At 43.9% G+C, this 21,813-nt stretch overlaps 1 protein-coding gene across 2 annotated transcripts; it reads right to left on the bottom strand.

The window, feature by feature from the left end:
* Window positions 1–210: 210 nt before the first annotated feature.
* Window positions 211–20,843, bottom strand: LOC110538061 (globoside alpha-1,3-N-acetylgalactosaminyltransferase 1). 2 transcript variants are annotated; one of them, XM_021624622.3, is made up of 7 exons: window positions 20,654–20,843; window positions 6,299–6,337; window positions 6,112–6,147; window positions 3,294–3,347; window positions 2,917–2,949; window positions 2,549–2,683; window positions 211–1,968 (listed from the first exon to the last, which is right to left on the bottom strand). In XM_021624622.3, exons 1-7 carry the CDS (start codon window positions 20,719–20,721, stop codon window positions 1,278–1,280), a joined length of 1,056 nt encoding a protein of 351 aa, XP_021480297.3. In that variant the 5' UTR covers window positions 20,722–20,843; the 3' UTR covers window positions 211–1,277. The 2 variants fall into 2 exon arrangements, with proteins under 2 accessions (XP_021480297.3, XP_090049258.1); XM_090193132.1 differs by lacking the exon at window positions 20,654–20,843 and having other exon boundaries at window positions 6,299–6,331.
* Between the last annotated feature and the right edge of the window lie 970 nt (window positions 20,844–21,813).

A 21,813-nucleotide genomic window follows, 5' to 3' on the forward strand; every position in this document is an offset into this window, starting at 1 on the left:
TATGGAATACATTTAATTTCCCAGTATTTCATGTACTATAACTGTCCACCAGAGGAAGGCACTATTTAAACAGTTTAGTGTGAATCCCACTAAAGTGTAAAGCTCTAAATCAAAACACCACTTTGGCCCTTGATTAAACAAGAAGTAGTGACAAACATGGAAAGTGGTAAAACATACAATAAGAAATAATACTAATGCTATTGTGTTACATTTGACATATTTATTTATTCGTTCCCTCACAGTAATCAACATTGCAAAATAGATAGAAAAAGAAAAAAACATGTTCTTATCACTCAAAAATTAACAATGGTGACCCTAGCCCGTGACCCCACTCTCAGGAGTTGTGATATGCAAGAAACACATTTCCATTACACATTTGTGCAAGAAACACCCACAGGTGACCAATATAAGCATCCCTGTCGTGGTCATTTCCTGTATTACTAAGTGAAAGGAAAGTTTACAATCCACACACAAGTCAGAGTTATACTTTAAACTTCATCTTTTAATAATATGAGCTTCACCATAGCCCTTTGACTCTCAGATCAATTCAGTGTCTATAAATGAATTCTCTGAGAGTGTCAACATAATGGCAACTGAGATCTTTTATAGCAAAGATCCACCCCTCCCAACGACGAACCACAGGTCTTAGGAAAACTGCACAAAGGAAGACTTACTTGAGAGAGGAGTATCCCATAGCCAGACAGCATTAGCTATACATTATTGTTCAGTTCTCTCTTAGAAGAGGTTCTATTTCTCATTCTTGGTACTTCCTATCACTAAAACATTACCTCATCCAATGGCATATCAATTGTCAATTCTAGATATTACCCCATCTCAAATCCAACCCTTCCTGGACAAGCTCACGGAGAGGAGTGAGCCTCTAGGTCAAAATAAGGGCAACATCAGAGGGGACAGACAATGGTTCCAGACACTGCCATACTCCTCCCCCTAATGGGAAAAGTAGGGAGTGACTGGTGTACAGACATTGTGGAGCCCTTCTCATGGTTTAACAGATACCTTCATATATGAAGACAATCCTGACCTCTCCCCTCTCTGGGCCCCAAGTGACTTTCCCACATAAGCATATTTATGAAAATAAAACATCTTATTTATCAATGTTACCTAACTAATTCGACACACCCCCAAATTATTATTAACATTAAGCCTTTCCATAACTTTTAACCCCAGTCAAACTATACCTAAACTTAACCCTTGTTCCTAAACCTAACCTCAATTTATTTTACCGCTATTGCCGGTCTAATAGCCACTTCCTCGTTTTATACATTGGAACGAACTTCAGCATAGTTTTTAATGACCCCTGAGAAGCGAATTACTTTGACCTCTTTGGTTTTGGCCTTGAAGTCCTGCCACAGGTACTCTGGAGACAACACCTTGCTTGGCTTGTTGTAGAGCAGGTACCTGTTGAGGTGGCTCTCCTCCTGCCAGGCAGCCTCGATGGAATTCCCCGCATCTTCCTCAAACTGGGTCCGACATACCTTTGCTAGTGTGTACACATCCTCCACGAACCCTCCGATCATAGCCCCGCCATAGTAGTAGTCTCCCTCATCCATGGGGATGTAGGCCGTCAAGGCTGGACGCCGTTCGTACGGGAAGCGGTCACGGGTCTGCTCGTAGTAACCTGGGTGTATCACAGCAACCAGCCTTCCAAGAGACTCGGACCCCCAGCGAGCGTGGAACTTGCTGTCTACGTCCAGACAGAAGATGTAGTCGGCTTCCCCTCTGATCTGACGTTCGATGGTGGTCTGGATGATCTCCATCCTCTGGGCTGATATCTCCTGCCAGCGGTTTGAACCCGGGACCTGGATCACACTCAGATGTCTCCCCTGAGTCAGGTTCACTGAAGGAACATCGTGGGGACGATCAGTGAAAACGTAGTAGCGCATGTTGAAGCCGACCATGAAGTGCTTCTCTGCTGTGTCCAGAAAATCTTGGAGAAATCTGACGTATCTGTCAGTATTTAAAGGCATACATAACACAAGGATTAATAAGTGCCTTGCTCAAGGACACAACGGCAGTAGGTCACACCTGAGATTATGATACCAGCAACCATCTGTAACTGATAGGGCGGCAGGTAGCCTACTGGTTAAGAGCTTTGGGCCAGTAACCGAAAGGTCACTGGTTCGAATCGCTGAGACATGCCAAGGTGAAAACATCTGTGGTTCTGCCCTTGAGCATGTCAATTAACTCCCAACAACAACTTCTCCCTGTGTGCCGATGATGTCATTAAGGCAGCATCTCCAATTCAGAGGGGTTGGGTTAAATGCGGGAGACACACTTGAATGCATTCAGTTGTGTAACTGACTTGGTATCCCCTTAACTGCATCATTCTCATAATACATTATACCACTTTCTGACCAGTATACAGTCTAGCAGATAATACAGTACAAGAAGTAGTACAATTATTCACTTGTTCCAAGACATCATTATATTTTATTACATCAGGGACTCATGTCCTTATAGTTGCAGTGTTGCAAAAGTATTGATAGTTCAATTCCCCTTTTGAATATTTGGTAAAAGTTGTACTCACTTTCCAATGGCAAACACGGTGGTTGCTATTGTGAGGTTCATGGGCTTGTAGATATTGTCGACAAGCACAGGGTCAAAGGTGCCTTCCCAGATGATGGGTGCCAACCATGGGGTCACTGACACCACATCAGTACGTCTAGAGGAACAGAACAGGGTCCTGCCTGACTGTGTTGTACTGACCAGAGCATTTAAAGGACCTTGAAACACGGTGTGGTGTTTTAGGCTACACCTCCCCACACTGATGTGTCAGACACTAATGTCAGGTGTGGCCTCCCAATATATCAAAGCTCCCCACACTGATGTCAGACACTTACAGTATAGTTTTTCAGCTTATATGTCTTGAACATAAAATAATAAAATGCTACTTACCCCACCAAGACACTGGGCTGCTTGTACAATAGCCTGGGAGAACAAAATGTCAATAATTACTTAATTGTAATGAAGAGATGGGCTGATATTGGTAGTATTAGATAGACCGACATGTAATAGTTGTACTACTACAGAAAATATACATTGATAGAACTACTTCCCCAACCATCGTGCTATAAACTCAACACATACAGCATCCCATCACCAATTCATGCAGTGAATAAAACATGACACTGATGTACAATGCTATGACATAGAATTACCACTATTCTGATTGATTGTAAGTGCTTTTTGGAAGATGTTTGTAGGATGGATGTGATAGCATGACACCATACTGCTATGGTGAAAGATGGTAGGGTAAAAATGCAGATGCATACTTTTCAGGAGAGACCATGTTCCGTATTCTGCTCCTGAACACGAGTCGACTCAGGCTGTAGGAAAATAAAAACATAGTAGGAAGAAAAACACAATGAAGATCAAACAAACTAGAAAGGGTACTTTTACATGAAAAATAATTGTGTGACTTGCTTCAGTTGCCCAGAAATATTTTTATATTAGTGGAAGGAGTTAATAAGTTTAAATTGTTAGAGGCTAGTGTTGACAATTTGAGGTTAGTGTAGTAGGGAATGTATTACAAATAGTAGTGGGATAGTTGCAATTAGTGTAGGGGGTTCCAAAACCTTCTAGATCCATGACCCCACGTGAAAAGAATTATGTAATTAACTGCCATTGTTTGGGGGGGGGGGGGGGGGGGCTATGGCAGTCAATTGAAAAACATTCTAGCATTATTTCTGATTGTCTACTCAACTCGCCATCACATACTTTTAATGTGGGGCTATGACACTCAATTGCAAACTAGTCTGGCCATAATGTCTCTTATCTCACCACCACTAATCAGACGAGTGTGCTTGAGGCATGGCGCGAGGGAGCTTCTCAAAGACATGGGGCGTGGTCGACAGTACGTAACCTCATCCCTCCTGTCACATCCAGGATTACTGTCAAACAGATTGGGAAGTAGGTCCAAAAGTGCTCTTCCAAGCGTTGGAGATGAGCCATCATCACTCGTGTGGGACACTTACTGGTGCTGTTTTCTGTTAGGAACATGCACAACTGAGTCATGCACTGATCCCATATGTCCACAGGTGTGCGCGCAGTGGATGTGGTTTGATGTAAGTTACCTGCTGCAGTACACTATGCATACAAAAGTATTTGGAAACCTCTTCCAATTAGTGTATTTTGCTATTTCAGCCACACCCGTTGCTGGCAGGTGCATAAAATCCAGTACAAAGCCATGCAATCTCCATAGACGAACATTGGCAGTAGAATGGCCTTACTAAAGAGCTCAGTCACTTGCAACATGGCACCGTCATAGGATGCCACCTTTCCAACAAGTCAGTTGGTAAAAGTTCTGCCCTGCTAGAGCTGCCCCGGTCAACTGAAAGTGCTGTTATTGTGAAGTGGAAAAGTCTAGGAGTGACAACGGCTCAGCTGCGAAGTGGTAGGGCACACAAGCTCACAGAACAGGACTGTCTGTCCTCGGTTGCAGCACTCACTATTGAGTTCCAAGCTGCCTCGAATCAACGTCAGCACAAGACCTGTTCATCTGGAGCTTCATGAAATGGGCTTGGGATGAATTGGAATGCCGACTGTGAGCCAGGCCCAATCGCCCATTATCAGTGCCCGACCTCCCTAATGCTCTTGTGGCTGAATGGAAGCAAGTCCCCACAGCTTTGTTGCAGCATCTAGTGGAAAACCTTCCCAGAAGAGTGGAGGATGTTATACCAGCAAATGGGGGACGAACTCCATTTTAATGCCCATGATATTGAAATTATCATGGGAATGTTGATAATTGTTGAAATGTTTGATGAGCAGGTGTTTAGTGAGTTCTCCAGATCAAAAGGCAGTGGGGATGACCAGGGATGTTCTCTTGATAAGTGCATGAATTTGACCATTTTCCTGTCCTGTTAAGCATAAAACATGAAACGAATACTTTTGTGTGTCAAGGAAAATTTATGGAGTAACAAGTACATTATTTTCTTAAGTAAAAGTAGAAGTAAAATAGTAAAGTACAGACACCCCCAAAAAACGAGTTAGGTAGTACTTTAAAGTATTTTTACTTTTGTCTGAGTTTGTTGACAAAACAGACCATATGACGACTTTTCGCACAGAGATGTTTTTGGTCCACGGTGGATCTGTGAAAACTATGTGATTATTTTGGAGACAGCTTTTTATCAGTGAATGTAATCTATTAACTGTTATAGCATTTCTAAGTAGCAGCCAGTGCGGAAAACACAAAACAACTGATTGTTGTGATCTGGCTGTCAATGAACAGCAGGCAGCAGCTAGAAGGTATTTGGGCAACATTTCATAATATCATGACGGTAAAAATCTGTTTGAATTGGTAAGTGACACTGGAAGGTTGGTGGGTTATAATGTCCTCCTCATATTATAAAATCTGTTTGAATTGGTAAGTGACACTGGAAGGTTGGTGGGTTATAATGTCCTCATATTATAAAATCTGTTTGAATTGGTAAGTGACACTGGAAGGTTGGTGGGTTATAATGTCCTCCTCATATTATAAAATCTGTTTGAATTGGTAAGTGACACTGGAAGGTTGGTGGGTTATAATGTCCTCCTCATATTATAAAATCTGTTTGAATTGGTAAGTGACACTGAAAGGTTGGTGGGTTATAATGTCCTCCTCATATTATAGGCCTAAAATCTGTGTATCCACTATTTTCATTGGCCTATGCTATTGGTTGCATTTCAGATATGGGTTGTTTGTTTTATTGATCTCAATATATAATTGTCATAGTAGCTTGTCATTTTGGTCATTTGTGTGATATAAAAAAATACTTTTCATGTCTCCAAGTCATGTAGAATTGCAGGAAATGATTTTAGAAAAGGCCCTTTCTTTCCCCCTTCAGCGCACAAACCCATGAGCCCGTCAGGACTGAGCCCCGAATGTTATGAAACTCTGAACGCCCTCGCAGCCATATCAGCCTGAATTGTTAGGATTTTCTTGTGATCACAACAAAACTGCTGGAGTATGGCACGGTTTACCTCAATTTTACGGATTATCTTGTGACAGAACAAAACTACAAAAATCCTTACATTTTAAATGTACCATCCTACCATTAAAATGACCAAGTACCACAATATGTTGGGGGAAATTCTCAGTTTCTCTCAACTTACCTGGTGCTCTTCTGGTCCTCATCAATTAGGATATCTCTGTTGGTAACAATGAAACCATAATATAAATGTTCCCCTTAAATTCAAGCCTCAAACCACACCCTGTTATTAAGAATCAGACAACACTGTGACTTTCATTTCACACTGTAGCGACATTAGGCTGTAATAGATTAACAGAACTTGATCTTACCTGTTGAGTCTTTCAGAGAAGAAGTTGAAGTAGACATACCTTTGGAGAGGCAGAAGAGAATCAGTTCAAGTCTGTCATGAAAACATTTATTTTTAACACTAACAAAATGTTTTGCCGGCGCAGCCTTTCTTCGACATCAGTTGTTACTTTTATTTTAAATATAATTCATACTCTTACGCCAGTACACGACACAAGGACACAATTACCTTCACAAGATGGCAATCCTACGCATTTTCGTGGAGTTACAAAATACTGGAAAGCACACACTTGCGTTCCTTATTGTATTGAGTAAGGTGTAAATTAGGCTTTACACTATCCTTATATTACCTTGGATGTGGTGTTGCCAAAGCCACATTCATGCTGCATGTCTGTGCAGCTATTAACATACCATGAATACCATAGTACCCTCAAACTCAAATCTGGACCTCGAAGACAGTTCCACTGCATTTTTTTCATTCTTCCACTCTAATCAGGGACTAATTTAGACCTGTGACACCAGGTGTGTGTAATTAATTAGAAGATAAGAACAGAAAACCAGCATGCTCCGGATCTTGTAAGGTAAGAGTTGAGTACCCTTGCTATCTAGTAGTATATAAAAGTAGGCAAGATATTTAAAGTATACAGGAGCTTTTCAGTTAAACCATATTGCACATAATGTTGCACACTTGAAAAATGCAACGGTTCACAAGTGTGCAGACATTTTTAAAGGGTTACATGTTTTTGCTTTTAACAAAAATGCTGTACTGATATTAATTGCATGTGGCTTCAGAGAGCCATTGTCTTTATTCAATGCCCATCAGAGAGGGGTATGTTGTATAGAAGATCCCAATATACCTAGTTAATATATTGAATAGTTTGATTAAATCTTGAGAAGTTCAATGACTGTTTAGTTAGTGCTTCCCTCAACCATGCAACAAAACCTGTTGGTTAAATCATTGTGTAAACTTTGTTTTCCTTTTTGACCAGGCTGAAAATAAAGCCTCAGTCATTCAGTTTGCATTGCCTATTGTGGAGGAACGGGAATTCAATATGTTGCCACTAACTAAGAACCTGTTTGTGATGTGTTAGGCAGGGCTCCCCATGCTCTTGTTTCCATGGCGTAGTATGCCCTTTAGACATACAATTCAAATCAAATTGTATTTCTCACATGCACCGAATACAACAGGTGTGAACCTTACCTTGAATTGCTTACTTACAAGCCATTGACCAACAATGCAGTTCAAGAAATAGAGTTATGAAAATATTTGCTAAATAAACTAAAGTAAAAAAATCAAATCAAAAAGTAACACAAGAAAATTGCATATCAATAACGAGGCTACGGTATAAACAGGGGATACCGGTCCCGAGTCAGTGTGCGGCGGTACAGGTTAGTTGAGGTAATTTGTACATGTAGGTAGGGGTAAAGTGACTATGCATAGATAATAAATAGCGAGTAGCAGCAGATTACGGGGGGGGGGGGGGGGGTTGTTAATGTAATAGTCCAGGTGGGCGTTTGATTAACTGTTCAGCAGTCTTATGGCTTGGGGGTAGAATCTGTTAAGGAGCCTTTTGAACCTAGAATTGGCGCTCCAGGACCACTTGCCATGCGGTAGCAGAGAGAAGTCTATGACTTGGGAGACTGGAGTCTTTGACACATTTTTTGGCCTTCCTCTGAAACCGCCTAGTGTATATAGGTCCTGGATGACAGGAAGCTTGGCCCCAGTGATGTACTGAGCCGTACGCACTACCCTCTGTAGCGCCTTATGGTCAGATGCCGAGCAGTTCCCATACCAGGCGGTGATGCAACTTGTCAGGATGCTCTCGATGGTGCAACTGTAGAACTTTTTGAGGATCTTGGGACCCATGCCAAATCTTTTCAATCTCCTGAGAGGGAAAAGGTGTTGATGTGCCCTCTTCACAACTGTCGTTGGGGATGTGGACACCAAGGAACTTGAAACTCTCGACCCGCTCCACTCCAGCCCCGTCAATGTTAATGGAGGCCTGTTTAGCTCTCCTTTTCCTATAGTCCACGATCAGTTCCTTTGTTTTGCTAACACTGAGGCAGAGGTTGTGGTCCTGGCACCACACTACCAGGTCTCTGACCTCCTCCCTATAAGCTGTCTCATCGTTGTCTGTGATTAGGCCTACCACTTTTGGGTCGTCAGCAAACTTAATGATGGGGTTGGAGTTGTGCTTGGCCACACAGTTGTGGGTGAACAGGAAGTACAGGAGGGGACTAAGCGGAGGAGCTCCAGTGCTAAGGATCAGCATAGCAGATGCGTTGTTGCCTACCATTACCACCTGGGGTGAGGCCCTTCAGGAAGTCCAGGATCCAGTTGCAGAGGGAGGTGTTTAGTCCTAGGGTCCTTAGCTTTGTGATGAGCTTTGTGGGCACTATGGTTTTAAACACTGAGCTGTAGTCAATGAACAGCATTCTCACATAGGTGTTCCTTTTGTCAAGGTGGGAAAGGGCAGTGTGGATTGAGATTGTGTCATCTGTGGCTCTGTTGGGACAATATGAAAAATGAAAAATGGAGTGAGTCTAGGGTTTCCAGCATGATGGTGTTGATGTGAGCTTTGACCAGCCTTTCAGACCACTTCATGGCTACTGACGTGAGTGCTACGGGGTGATAATCATTTAGGCAGGTTACCTTCGCTTTCTTGGGCATAGGGACTATGTTGGTCTGTTTGAAAAATGTAGGTATTACAGACTTGGTCAGGGAACGGTAAAACATGTCAGTGAAGACACTTGCCAGTTTTTCCGCGCATGCTTTGAGTACACATCCTGGTAATCCGTCTGGCCCTGCGACCTTGTGAATGTTGACCTCTTTGAAGGTATTGCTCACATCGGCTATGGAGAGCGTAATCACACAGTTGTCCGGAACAGCTGCTGCTCTGATGCATGCTTCAGTGTTGCTTGCCTCGAAGCAAGCATATGCTTTTATCTCATCTGGGAGGCTCACGTCACTGGGCAGCTCGTGGTTGGGTTTCACTTTGTAGCACATAAGTCTGCAAACCCTGCCACATCCGACGAGCATCAGAGCCGGTGTAGTAGCATTCAATCTTAGTCCTGTATTGACGCTTTGCCTGTTTGATAGTTCGTCTGAGGGCATAGCGGGATTTCTTATAAGCATCCTGATTAGTGTCCCGCTCCTTGAAAGCGACAGCTCTAGCCCCAGCTCGGTGTGGATATTGCCTGTAATCCATGGCTTCTGGTTGGGATATGTTTGTACGGTCACTGTGGGGACGACGTCATTGATGGACTTAATGAAGTGGTGACTGAGGTGGTATACTCCTCAATGCTATTGGATGAATCCCGGAACACATTCCAGTCTGTGCTAGCAAAACAGTCCTGTAGCGTAGCATCTACGTCATCTGACCAATTCCATATTGCGTGAGTCACCAGTACTTACTGCTTTAGTTTTTGCTTGTAAGCAGGAATCAGGAGGATTTGTATGCGTCTTGGCTGCAGAAATGTTTTGCTTCCCTTTCCCATATCTGTGCCTCAACACAATTCTGTCTCGGAGCTCTACGGACAATTCCTTAGACCTCATGGCTTGGTTTTTGCTCTGACATGCACTGTGAACTGTGGGACCTAATATAGACAGGTGTGTGCCTTTCCAAATCACTTTCAATCAATTAAATGTACCACATGTGGACTCCAATCAAGTTGTAGAAACATCTCAAGGATGATCAACGGAAACAGGACGTACCTGAGCTCAATTACGAGTCTCATTGCAAAGGGTCTGAATACTTAGTAAATAACGTATTTATTTATTTTACTTTTAATACATTTGAAAAAAATCTAAACTTGTTTTGGCTTTGGTATTATGGGGTGTAGATTGATGTGGTGTAGATTGTGTAGATTGATGTGGATTTTTATTTTATTTAATACATTTTAGAATAAGACTAACATAACCAAATGTGGAAAACGTCAAGGGGTCTGAACTTTCCCGAAGGCACTGTATGTCTAGGGGTAAGGTGACGAGTCAACGGGATATTAGATAAACAGAGTAGCATTAGCTTGTATGTGAGTGGGTGTGCGTATGTGTAGACTCAGTATACATTTATGTGCATATTATGTGTGAATGAGCAGATGATGGGTTGAGGGTTTCTTTGAGTGTGCATAGAGAGAGTGCAAAAAAATAAAAGTTTCAATAAGGATGCAAGGTTAACTCAATCTGTGTAGCTTAATAAATGTTACATAGGGATGCAAAATTTCAACATGTGATACCATGAAACTAAACATATGACATTTCACATCCGCCTCCCGGGCATTAGCTAGGTGACCTGTTTAAAGTCAACGGCTTCTGTGAAAACACAGGATTGCTGATAAACGATTTATCTGCCATCCCAAGCAAAACTAGTTTGAAAATTCTAATATATATTTTATAGAGAAGAGATATGGTATGTTTCTGGACGATGCACCATGTTGACCTTGTTGACAACATGTCAGAGCGGCGCAGATTACTGATCGATTTGAGATGGACGTTCCTCCCTGTCAAGGGCCATAGCCGAGGGCACCGCGGGCGGGTGTTTTCACCACCCATATGGCTGTCTTTCTAAGGTCTAAATACTATTTACTTTTTGACAGTAAACTGTAGTATATTCTGAACATTAACAATTTAAGTTACTTGAACATTAAATATTTGTTGTATTGAACATAAACATTTAGGGTCCGTTCTACTTAAATTATTAACCTTCATTACACATTGTAACAAGTATAAGTAGTTCTGATTAGTAAGTGATCATGTGTTAATGTTTAGCATTGTTTTATGAATTTGGCCATTTTTCATTTGAACCCACCTTAGCAGGCATTGTTGAGCACGTGTTAATTCCACTAAGCTGTAAGCCTCTGTCAGTGGTGCACATGATCTTGTTGGTGGTTGGGAATGGATTGTATTATTGAACGTCAACTTGTTTGAGGTTTTGATACATGTTCATCCTGATCAATTACACCTCTTGGCACAACAAACTGCTTAATACTATTTTTGAAATATATTTTCTTTCTTCAAACATGCATACAACATTGGGGAAAAATACACTATATATGCAAATGTATGTGGACACCCCTTTTAAATGAGTGGATTCGTCAATTTCAGCCACACCCGTTGCTGACAGGCGCATAAAATCGAGCACACACCACCATGCAATCTCCATAGACAAACATTCAGTGTAGAATGGATTTACTGAAGAGATCAGGGACTTTCAATGTGGCACCGTCATAGGCAGTCCGACTAACGAATCTCGGTTTGGCGCATGCCAGGAGAACGCTACCTTCTACCTACCTCATTACCTTAACCTTGTTCTGAACACCTCCAAAACAAAGGACATTGTGGTTTGGTAAGAATATTGCCCCTCTCCCCACAGGTGTGATTACTGCCTCTGTGGGTTTGGAGCTTGAGGTAGTCACCTCATACAAGTACTTGGGAGTATGGCTAGATGGTACACTGTCCTTCTCTCAGCACATATCAAAGTTGCAGGCTAAAGTTAAATCTAGACTTGGTTTCCCCTATTGTAATCACTCCTCTATCACCCCAGCTGCCAAACAAACCCTGATTCAGATGACCATCCTACTCATGCTAGATTACGGAGATGTAATTTATAGATCGGTAGGTAAAGTCATCTCTGTATACCCATTGCAAGACCCACTGGTTGATGCTTATTTATAAAACTCTCTTAGGCCTCACTCCCCCCTATCTGAGATATCTACTGCAGCCCTCATCCTCCACATACAACACCTGTTCTGCCAGTCACATTCTGTTAAAGGTCCCCAAAGCACACATATCCCTGGGTCGCTCCTCTTTTCAGTTCGAGACAGCTAGCGACTGGAACGAGCTGCAACAAACACTCAAACTGTGGATAGTTTTATCTCAATCTCTTCATTCAAAGACTCAATCATGGACACTCTTACTGACAGTTGTGGCTGCTTTGCGTGATGTATTGTTGTCTCTACCTTCTTGCCCTTTGTGCTGTTGTCTGTGCCTAATAATGTTTGTACCCTGTTTTGTGCTGTTAGAATGTTGTTTTGTGACCATGTTGTTGTCATGGTGTGTTGCTACCATGCTGTGTTGTCATGTGTTGCTGCCATGCTATGTTGTTGTCTTTAGGTCTCTCTTAATGTAGTGTTGTGATGTCTCTCTTGTCGTGATGTGTGTTTTGTCCTATATTTTAATTTAATTTATTTGTATTTTTAATCCAAGCCCCCGTCTTCACAGGAGACCTTTTGCCTTTTGGTAGTCCGTCGTTGTAAATAAGAATGTGTTCTTAACTGGCTTGCCTAGTTAAATAAAGGTAAAAGCATTCTGATTGGTTGAGACGCGTTCTAAGCAATGTCCCCTCTGTATTTTGTCACTGAGCTAATTTCAGGTCTGCTGAGCGCAAACTTTAAACGTTGTTTAAATGATGTGCAACTTCCTGTTCTCGTTTACTGTGAACTCTGAGGCTGTACACGCATTAAGTTACAGTTTTAACAGTGGCCAAGAAGTCTAATGTGGCTATTTGATCATAATGTAGAACTACCAGAATGGCCTACCATCAAAAACATGCATTTTAACATGGAAATAGCTCCTCTATCATTCAGCCTACAGTAGCAGCCAATGTGTTGTGTTTAATGGCCATGCTTACATTCCATAAGACTTTTGGGGGAAAAATGCAGGGCTTGATGCAAGTAACCAACTTGTTTGATGCAAGTAACCAATTTACAAAATAAAATGCATTATTGCCATACCATTATTACAGAGAATCAGACAAATGATGCTCCCCTCTGCCTATTGGCTACTTAGTTTATTCAAGCCTGTCCCAATATACAACATTGCCCCTTAAAAACAAAAAAATCTCTTTACCTGACTCGCTTTTAAAATATGTCTAGAAATGTACATGTTTTGTGGTCTTCTAGGAGGCAACCACTCCCTTATTGCTGACTACATCTGTATTGCTTGCTGTTTGGGGTTTTAGACTGAGTTTCTGAATAAGCACTTTGTGACATCTGCTGATATAAAAAGGCCTTTATAAAAGCAGTTGATTTATTGATCGATCTGTAACTGTGTTAATAACTCACCAACTAGAGAAATTATATGAACAAAATGTGCATAAGTGGCTACATGCTTTGAACTCAAAACAAGCCACCTACTCACAACCACAGCTGGGAAAACAGTCAAGTTGAATGTAAATGGCACAGATCCATATTTGGCAATGGTCTATTTGCATATCGGCCTGGAGCATGGGCTGAGTCATGGGAAATAGTATCCTACTCTGATCGGTTCTGCCTACAACAAAATATCTTGCAGAGTACGTTTTGTTTTGGTATGTTGCATTGAAAGTGGCCAATACTGCATTGATTTAATCACAATTGCCACAGGAAAGGGCCAGCAGGTACCCTAGTGGTTAGAGTGTTAGGCCAGTAACCGAAAGGTTGCTAGATCAAATCCCCTTGCTGACAAGGTCTGTTGTTGTGCCCCTGAACAAGGTAGTTAACCCACTGTTGTCATGTACTGTCATGTTGTGTCTTGTCTCTGTCCTTTCCCTTCACCCTGTCTCCCTCTGCTGGTCGTTGTTAGGTTACCTTTTCTCCCCCTCTTTCCCCCAGCTGTGCCTTGTCTCCTCCTAACCACCTCGTCACCCCTTTTCCCACCTGTTCCCTTTTTCCCTCTGATTAGGCCCCTATAGCTCTCTCTGTTTCTGCTCCTGTCCTTGTCGGATTCTTGTTTGTTGTGTTTCATGCCTGAACCAGACTGTCGTCATGTTTGCTGTAACCTTGTCTTGTCCTGTCGGAATCTGCCGGTCCGTCTGAGCCTACCTATGTTTGGTAATTAAAGAAGCTCTGTTTAAGTTAATTCGCTTTTGGGTCCTCATTCACGCACCGTAACAGAAGAATCCGACCAAGAATGGACCCAGCGACTTCGGATCCTCTCCACTCAGCCGTCGGGATCCAGGGAGCGATGCTAGGCAGACACGAGCAGGAATTGTCTGCTGCTCGACATGCCGTTGAGACCCTGGCCACCCAAGTCTCCAACCTCACAGAACAGGTTCACCATCTCCGCCTCGATCCACCGGCCACTTCCAGGGCTTTCGAATCTCCGGAGCCCAGAATCAATAACCCGCCGTGTTACTCTGGGGAGCCCACTGAATGCCGCTCGTTCCTCACCCAGTGTGATATTGTGTTTTCTCTCCAGCCCTACACTTTCTCCAGGAGCACTGCTCGTGTCGCCTACGTCATATCTCTCCTTATTGGACGGGCTCGTGAGTGGGGCACGGCAATCTGGGAGGCAAGGGCTGAGTGTACTAACCAGTATCAGGACTTTAAGGAGGAGATGATACGGGTTTTTGATCGATCTGTTTTTGGGGAGGAGGCTTCCAGGGCCCTGTCTTCCCTATGTCAAGGTAATCGATCCATAACAGACTACTCTATTGAGTTTCGCACTCTTGCTGCCTCCAGTGGCTGGAACGAGCCGGCTTTGCTCGCTCGTTTTCTGGAGGGTCTCCGCGCAGAGGTAAAGGATGAGATTCTCTCCCGGGAGGTTCCTTCCAGCGTGGATTCCTTGATTGAACTCGCTATTCGCATTGAGCGACGGGTTGATCTTCGTCACCGAGCTCGTGGAAAGGAGCTCGCGTTCTCCGTTGCCCCCCTCTCCGCATCACTACCATCTTCCTCTGCCGGCTCGGGTGCTGAGCCCATGCAGCTGGGAGGTATCCGCATCTCGACTAAGGAGAGGGAACGGAGAATCACCAACCGCCTCTGTCTCTATTGCGGTTCCGCTGGTCATTTTGTCACTTCATGTCCAGTAAAAGGCCAGAGCTCATCAGTAAGCGGAGGGCTACTGGTGAGCGCTACTACTCCTGTCTCTCCTTCAAGATCCTGCACTACCTTGTCGGTCCATCTACGCTGGACCGGTTCGTCAGCTTCCTGCAGTGCCTTAATAGACTCTGGGGCGGAGGGCTGTTTTATGGACGAGACCTGGGCTCGGGAACATGACATTCCTCTCAGACAGTTAAAGGAGCCCACGGCCTTGTTCGCCCTGGATGGTAGTCCTCTCCCCAGGATTCAGCGTGAGACGCTACCTTTAACCCTCACTGTTTCTGGTAATCATAGTGAAACCATTTCTTTTTTAATTTTTCGTTCACTTTTTACACCTGTTGTTTTGGGCCATCCCTGGCTAGTTTGTCATAATCCTTCCATTAATTGGTCTAGTAATTCTATCCTCTCCTGGAACGTCTCTTGTCATGTGAAATGTTTGTCTGCTATCCCTCCTGTTTCCTCTGTCTCTTCTTCACAGGAGGAGCCTGGTGATTTGACAGGGGTGCCGGAGGAATATCACGATCTGCGCACGGTGTTCAGTCGGTCCAGGGCCACCTCTCTTCCTCCACACCGGTCGTATGATTGTAGTATTGATCTCCTTCCGGGAACCACCCCCCCCCCCGGGGTAGACTATACTCTCTGTCGGCTCCCGAACGTAAGGCTCTCGAAGATTATTTGTCTGTAGCTCTTGACGCCGGTACCATAGTCCCCTCCTCCTCTCCCGCCGGAGCGGGGTTTTTTTTTGTCAAGAAGAAGGACGGGTCTCTGCGCCCCTGCATAGATTATCGAGGGCTGAATGACATAACAGTGAAGAATCGTTATCCGCTTCCTCTTATGTCTTCAGCCTTCGAGATCCTGCAGGGAGCCAGGTTTTTCACTAAGTTGGACCTTCGTAACGCTTACCATCTCGTGCGCATCAGGGAGGGGGACGAGTGGAAGACGGCGTTTAACACTCCGTTAGGGCACTTTGAATACCGGGTTCTTCCTTTCGGCCTCGCTAACGCTCCAGCTGTCTTTCAGGCATTAGTCAATGATGTCCTGAGAGACATGCTGAACATCTTTGTTTTCGTTTACCTTGACGATATCCTGATTTTTTCACCGTCACTCCAGATTCATGTTCAGCACGTTCGACGTGTCCTCCAGCGCCTTTTAGAGAATTGTCTTTTTGTGAAGGCTGAGAAGTGCACTTTTCATGCCTCCTCCGTCACATTTCTCGGTTCTGTTATTTCCGCTGAAGGCATTAAGATGGATCCCGCTAAGGTCCAAGCTGTCATTGATTGGCCCGTCCCTAAGTCACGCGTCGAGCTGCAGCGCTTTCTCGGCTTCGCGAACTTCTATCGTCGTTTCATCCGTAATTTCGGTCAGGTGGCAGCTCCTCTCACAGCCCTTACTTCTGTCAAGACGTGCTTTAAGTGGTCCGTTTCCGCCCAGGGAGCTTTTGATCTCCTCAAGAATCGTTTTACATCCGCTCCTATCCTTGTTACACCTGACGTCTCTAGACAGTTCGTTGTCGAGGTTGACGCGTCAGAGGTGGGCGTGGGAGCCATTCTTTCTCAGCGCTCCCTCTCTGACGACAAGGTCCACCCATGCGCGTATTTTTCTCATCGCCTGTCGCCGTCGGAACGTAACTATGATGTGGGTAACCGCGAACTGCTCGCCATCCGGTTAGCCCTAGGCGAATGGCGACAGTGGTTGGAGGGGGCGACCGTTCCTTTTGTCGTTTGGACTGACCATAGGAACCTTGAGTACATCCGTTCTGCCAAACGACTTAATGCACGTCAGGCGCGTTGGGCGCTGTTTTTCGCTCGTTTCGAGTTCGTGATTTCTTATCGTCCGGGCTCTAAGAACACAAAGCCTGATGCTTTGTCTCGTCTCTTCAGTTCTTCAGTAGCCTCCACTGACCCCGAGGGGATTCTCCCTGAGGGGCGTGTTGTCGGGTTGACTGTCTGGGGAATTGAGAGGCAGGTAAAGCAAGCGCTCACTCACACTCCGTCGCCGCGCGCTTGTCCTAGGAACCTTCTTTTCGTTCCCGTTCCTACTCGTCTGGCCGTTCTTCAGTGGGCTCACTCTGCCAAGTTAGCCGGCCACCCTGGCGTTCGGGGTACGCTTGCTTCCATTCGCCAGCGTTTTTGGTGGCCCACCCGGGAGCATGACACGCGTCGTTTCGTGGCTGCTTGTTCGGTCTGCGCGCAGACTAAGTCCGGTAACTCTCCTCCTGCCGGCCGTCTCAGGCCGCTTCCTATTCCCTCTCGACCGTGGTCTCACATCGCCTTAGATTTTGTCACCGGACTGCCTTCGTCAGCGGGGAAGACTGTTATTCTTACGGTTGTCGATAGGTTCTCTAAGGCGGCTCATTTCATTCCCCTTGCTAAGCTTCCTTCTGCTAAAGAGACGGCACAAATCATCATCGAGAATGTTTTCAGAATTCATGGCCTTCCGTCAGACGTCGTTTCGGACAGAGGTCCGCAATTCACGTCTCAATTTTGGAGGGAGTTTTGCCGTTTGATTGGGGCTTCCGTCAGTCTCTCTTCCGGCTTTCACCCCCAGTCTAACGGTCAAGCAGAACGGGCCAATCAGACTATTGGTCGCATCTTACGCAGTCTTTCTTTTCGCAACCCTGCGTCTTGGTCAGAACAGCTCCCCTGGGCAGAATACGCCCACAACTCGCTTCCTTCGTCTGCGACCGGGCTATCTCCTTTTCAGAGTAGCCTCGGGTACCAGCCTCCGCTGTTCTCATCTCAGTTCGCCGAGTCCAGCGTCCCCTCCGCTCAGGCTTTTGTCCAACGTTGCGAGCGCACCTGGAAGAGGGTCAGGTCTGCACTTTGCCGTTATAGGACGCAGACTGTGAGGGCTGCTAATAAGCGTAGAACTAAGAGTCCTAGATATTGTCGCGGTCAGAGAGTTTGGCTCTCCACTCAGAACCTTCCCCTTAAGACGGCTTCTCGCAAGTTGACCCCGCGGTTCATTGGTCCGTTCCGTATTTCTCGGGTCATTAATCCTGTCGCAGTTCGACTTCTTCTTCCGCGATACCTTCGTCGCGTCCACCCGGTCTTCCATGTCTCCTGCATCAAGCCCGTCCTTCGCGCCCCCGCTCGTCTTCCCCCCCCCCCCCCATCCTTGTCGAGGGCGCACCCATCTACAGGGTCCGTAGAATTTTGGACATGCGTCCTCGGGGCCGTGGTCACCAGTACCTCGTAGATTGGGAGGGGTACGGTCCTGAGGAGGGGAGTTGGGTTCCCTCTCGGGACGTGCTGGACCGTGCGCTGATCGAGGATTTCCTCCGTTGCCGCCAGGTTTCCTCCTCGAGTGCGCCAGGAGGCGCTCGGTGAGTGGGGGGGTACTGTCATGTACTGTCATGTTGTGTCTTGTCTCTGTCCTTTCCCTTCACCCTGTCTCCCTCTGCTGGTCGTTGTTAGGTTACCTTTTCTCCCCCTCTTTCCCCCAGCTGTGCCTTGTCTCCTCCTAACCACCTCGTCACCCCTTTTCCCACCTGTTCCCTTTTTCCCTCTGATTAGGCCCCTATATCTCTCTCTGTTTCTGCTCCTGTCCTTGTCGGATTCTTGTTTGTTGTGTTTCATGCCTGAACCAGACTGTCGTCATGTTTGCTGTAACCTTGTCTTGTCCTGTCGGAATCTGCCGGTCCGTCTGAGCCTACCTATGTTTGGTAATTAAAGAAGCTCTGTTTAAGTTAATTCGCTTTTGGGTCCTCATTCACGCACCGTAACACTGTTCCTAGGCCGTCATTGTAAATTAGAATTTGTTCTTAACTGACTAGTTAAAATTATTTACCCTTGCTTCTAGCCTAACATTTGGTTTTCAACAACAGGGGTTTGTACATTCTAAAAAGAAAAGGTTCCTGGAGGATCCTTTAGGGGTTCTTCTAATTGGAACTGTGGAGGAACCCCCATAAGTTCCTCAAATAACCCCCATTAATGTTTCCCCAAAGAACCCTGTGGGGTCCATTTTTGAACCCCGCCTCCCGTATTAATATAATTATCTCAAATTCATATTGAAATATTTCAGCTGGGCAGTTAGATTCCTGCAAGAACCCCCAAGAACTAAAGCGGTTCCTCGATGAACCCCAACCCCTATGGGGTAATTTTTCAGTGCCAAAAACTTTTTTTTGAGGATCTTAGAAGAACCCTTGTTGAACCCCTAATTTTTGTGCAAATGTTGCTGTTTCTCAACATTTGCAACATAGTTTCAATATTGATAGTTGATCTCCACTGTCCTATTGTGAATTAACGTGTCAGGACGAGACGGACATCTTTACTTAGCCATTCGAAATTATGAATCAGCATAATTTTATGAATATGTTATACAAAGAAATGTCAATAGAAAACAGGTCAAATTAAATGAAACACAGCTACTTTGCTGTTATTGTGGTTGCACGGTTTGACGTGACTGTGTTAGCTGTAGTTTGCTAGCTAGCAAAAATGGGTTTACAGCGCTTCGAGCCAGGATGGCAATATAACTTTTAGAACAAAAAACTGGGTCGCATAGATATAGAACAAAAAACTGGGTCGCATAGATATAGATATAGAACAAAAAACTGGGTCGCATAGATATAGAACAAAAAAGCTTCACGATTGGGTCGCATTTCTGGCAACCTAACCGATAGAATGAACTCACAACCAGCTTGGGACAAGACAGATATTTTTTTCTGAGGAATAAAGTAGTAGCTTATTATTAAATTTTTCAAAAGAAAGCTTTTTTATTTAATTGGTAACCAGTTTTAGAAAAACAACTGTACACTCAAGGTTTTGCTAAATTACTTTTTCAGCACGGCTGTGCTGATCTACCGCAGCACAGCCGTGCTAAAAAAAAAGTAGTTTAGCACACCCTCTCGTGTACAATTGCTTTATTATACCATGGCATTGTTGAATACTTGTTTCTGATTGGCTTGAAGGGCATTCTAGAGCATGCATTATTTCCTTATAACGCACAGTATATCAGCACGGTAGAATTCAATGGCTATATGTCATTCTTATATGTTCTATGTTTGAGCTGCTTTTGAAAGCAAAATTAGAATTATTATTATTGGCTATGTCGAATTTGATGTTCATAATAGCAAGCTAGGACTGATGGTTTGGTTAGCTAAACTATCAAGTCTGTTTGGTTACCAAGGCAAATCCTGTAGCTATCTAGTAAACTTGCTAGCTTCTTCAGTGGAAGCTGAACACATTTCTACCTGCAAATTAACACATTTCTAGCGACAAATTTGGGGCTCTCTGCATTCTCTGGGAAATGATGCAACTCATTGGAAGGTTAGTTCCACTCCACTAACTCCTCCATAGAACACACCTTCTACGGCGTTAATTAATATTCCGTAGAACGCATAGCCCCTCGTTGATTATTCCTTACATAAACCATCATTTCACTTTTCAAGAGGTATGTTATACATTTACACCTGATTAAATCTAATTTCTTAAATCCATCCAACCCTTAACAGATTAGAACATAGTCACATTCAAGAAATGTATCTAAAAAAAATTCATGTTAGTTTCTATCTCAAAAGCTCCTGATTTAATACCAGACAAAGGAACAAACTGGAAGTAATGTCCAAATGGTTTACATACCCCAGAAGCAAGAACGTTCCAACAATGAGAAGCAGAACATATGGCTTGACATTTGAACTTAAACGCATTGTTCATCCAATAGTGTCGCCAAAAGATTTAGTTGATCCTATTAATACTGGTCTCAAGTAAGATAGAGTTATCTACTATCACCAGTACTGTAAATCAATCCTGGATTTAGGGCCGAGTAAAATATGTTTGATATCAGTTTAAACTAGTGTGACAGGAAAAAAATGTGTATGTATGTATTTTGTGTAGCCTATAATAATAATATTTTGTGTAGCCTATAATAAGGAAGGAGGTTCCTTCCTGGGCCTCTTCCTGTTTCTTTCTCTTTGGCTGATTAACAAATCACCCCCTAAGGGGCTAATTAGATAGCCAGTTTGAGGAGTCAGCTACACTACAGGCTTCAGAGTGAAGTGGTAAAGATGCAGTAAAGAGAGAAATGGAACTGAACAAAGGAAATGCCATGGATACATGTGGAGGAAAGATCCTGAATCTCATTGCCCCCCCAGCAAAATTAGCCTATATTTAGGCTATTGCTTACTTGTGTTTTTCACAATATGTTGAGGGAAAAATCTAAGTATCATGATGGTATGGATGTCAACCCCAATACATGTTCATTTCATCGTCACCAATCAACTGCATTACAGTTAAAAACAACTTTGACTTCCACCACCATTTCTCTATGCTAGTTACGCTACCAGTTTATACGAACAGGAGTTAGCATTTAGCAGCCACTTCTTCTGAACCTGAAAAGGGACTACTTCTAAATGTTATGCAGCGAAAACAGCCAAATATATCCAAATCGGACCAATCATGACGGATTTTACGAATATTCAATTTGTTAGATCAGATTTGTCGAATGTGCACCAATCCGGAATCCTTCTTCTATCTCCCACAGTCTACCTTCCATTGCCCTCTTTACCGCATCTATTCCATAAGGCACCAAGTTATTTTGGAGTTAGCACAATTTCAAACAAGAATTGAGAAGCGTGCCTATTTATCAGCCACCTGCATTTGTTTGTCTGATTTTGAGACTTGACACATGTAACATTTGCAATACCTCGACAATGTAATGTTTAACTGTTACTGAGGTTTATTTCTTGTAAAATGACAGGGGAAATTCTAATTTGAATTTAATGCTTGTTTTATTATTCCAT

The sequence above is a fragment of the Oncorhynchus mykiss genome, chromosome 12 (assembly GCF_057628025.1).
Source record: "Oncorhynchus mykiss isolate SJ-2025 chromosome 12, ASM5762802v1, whole genome shotgun sequence".
NCBI lineage: Eukaryota > Metazoa > Chordata > Actinopteri > Salmoniformes > Salmonidae > Oncorhynchus > Oncorhynchus mykiss.

Bases quoted from the DNA above. Each gene is read 5' to 3' on its own strand.
- LOC110538061 (XM_021624622.3), bottom strand. From the start codon at position 20,721: ATGCGTTTAAGTTCAAATGTCAAGCCATATGTTCTGCTTCTCATTGTT. The intron at 2,684-2,916 runs GTAAGTAGCATT...CTGTTCCTCTAG, and splicing joins CAGCCCAGTGTCTTGGTGGG to ACGTACTGATGTGGTGTCAG. The intron at 1,969-2,548 runs GTGAGTACAACT...AAATACTGACAG, and splicing joins ACCGTGTTTGCCATTGGAAA to ATACGTCAGATTTCTCCAAG.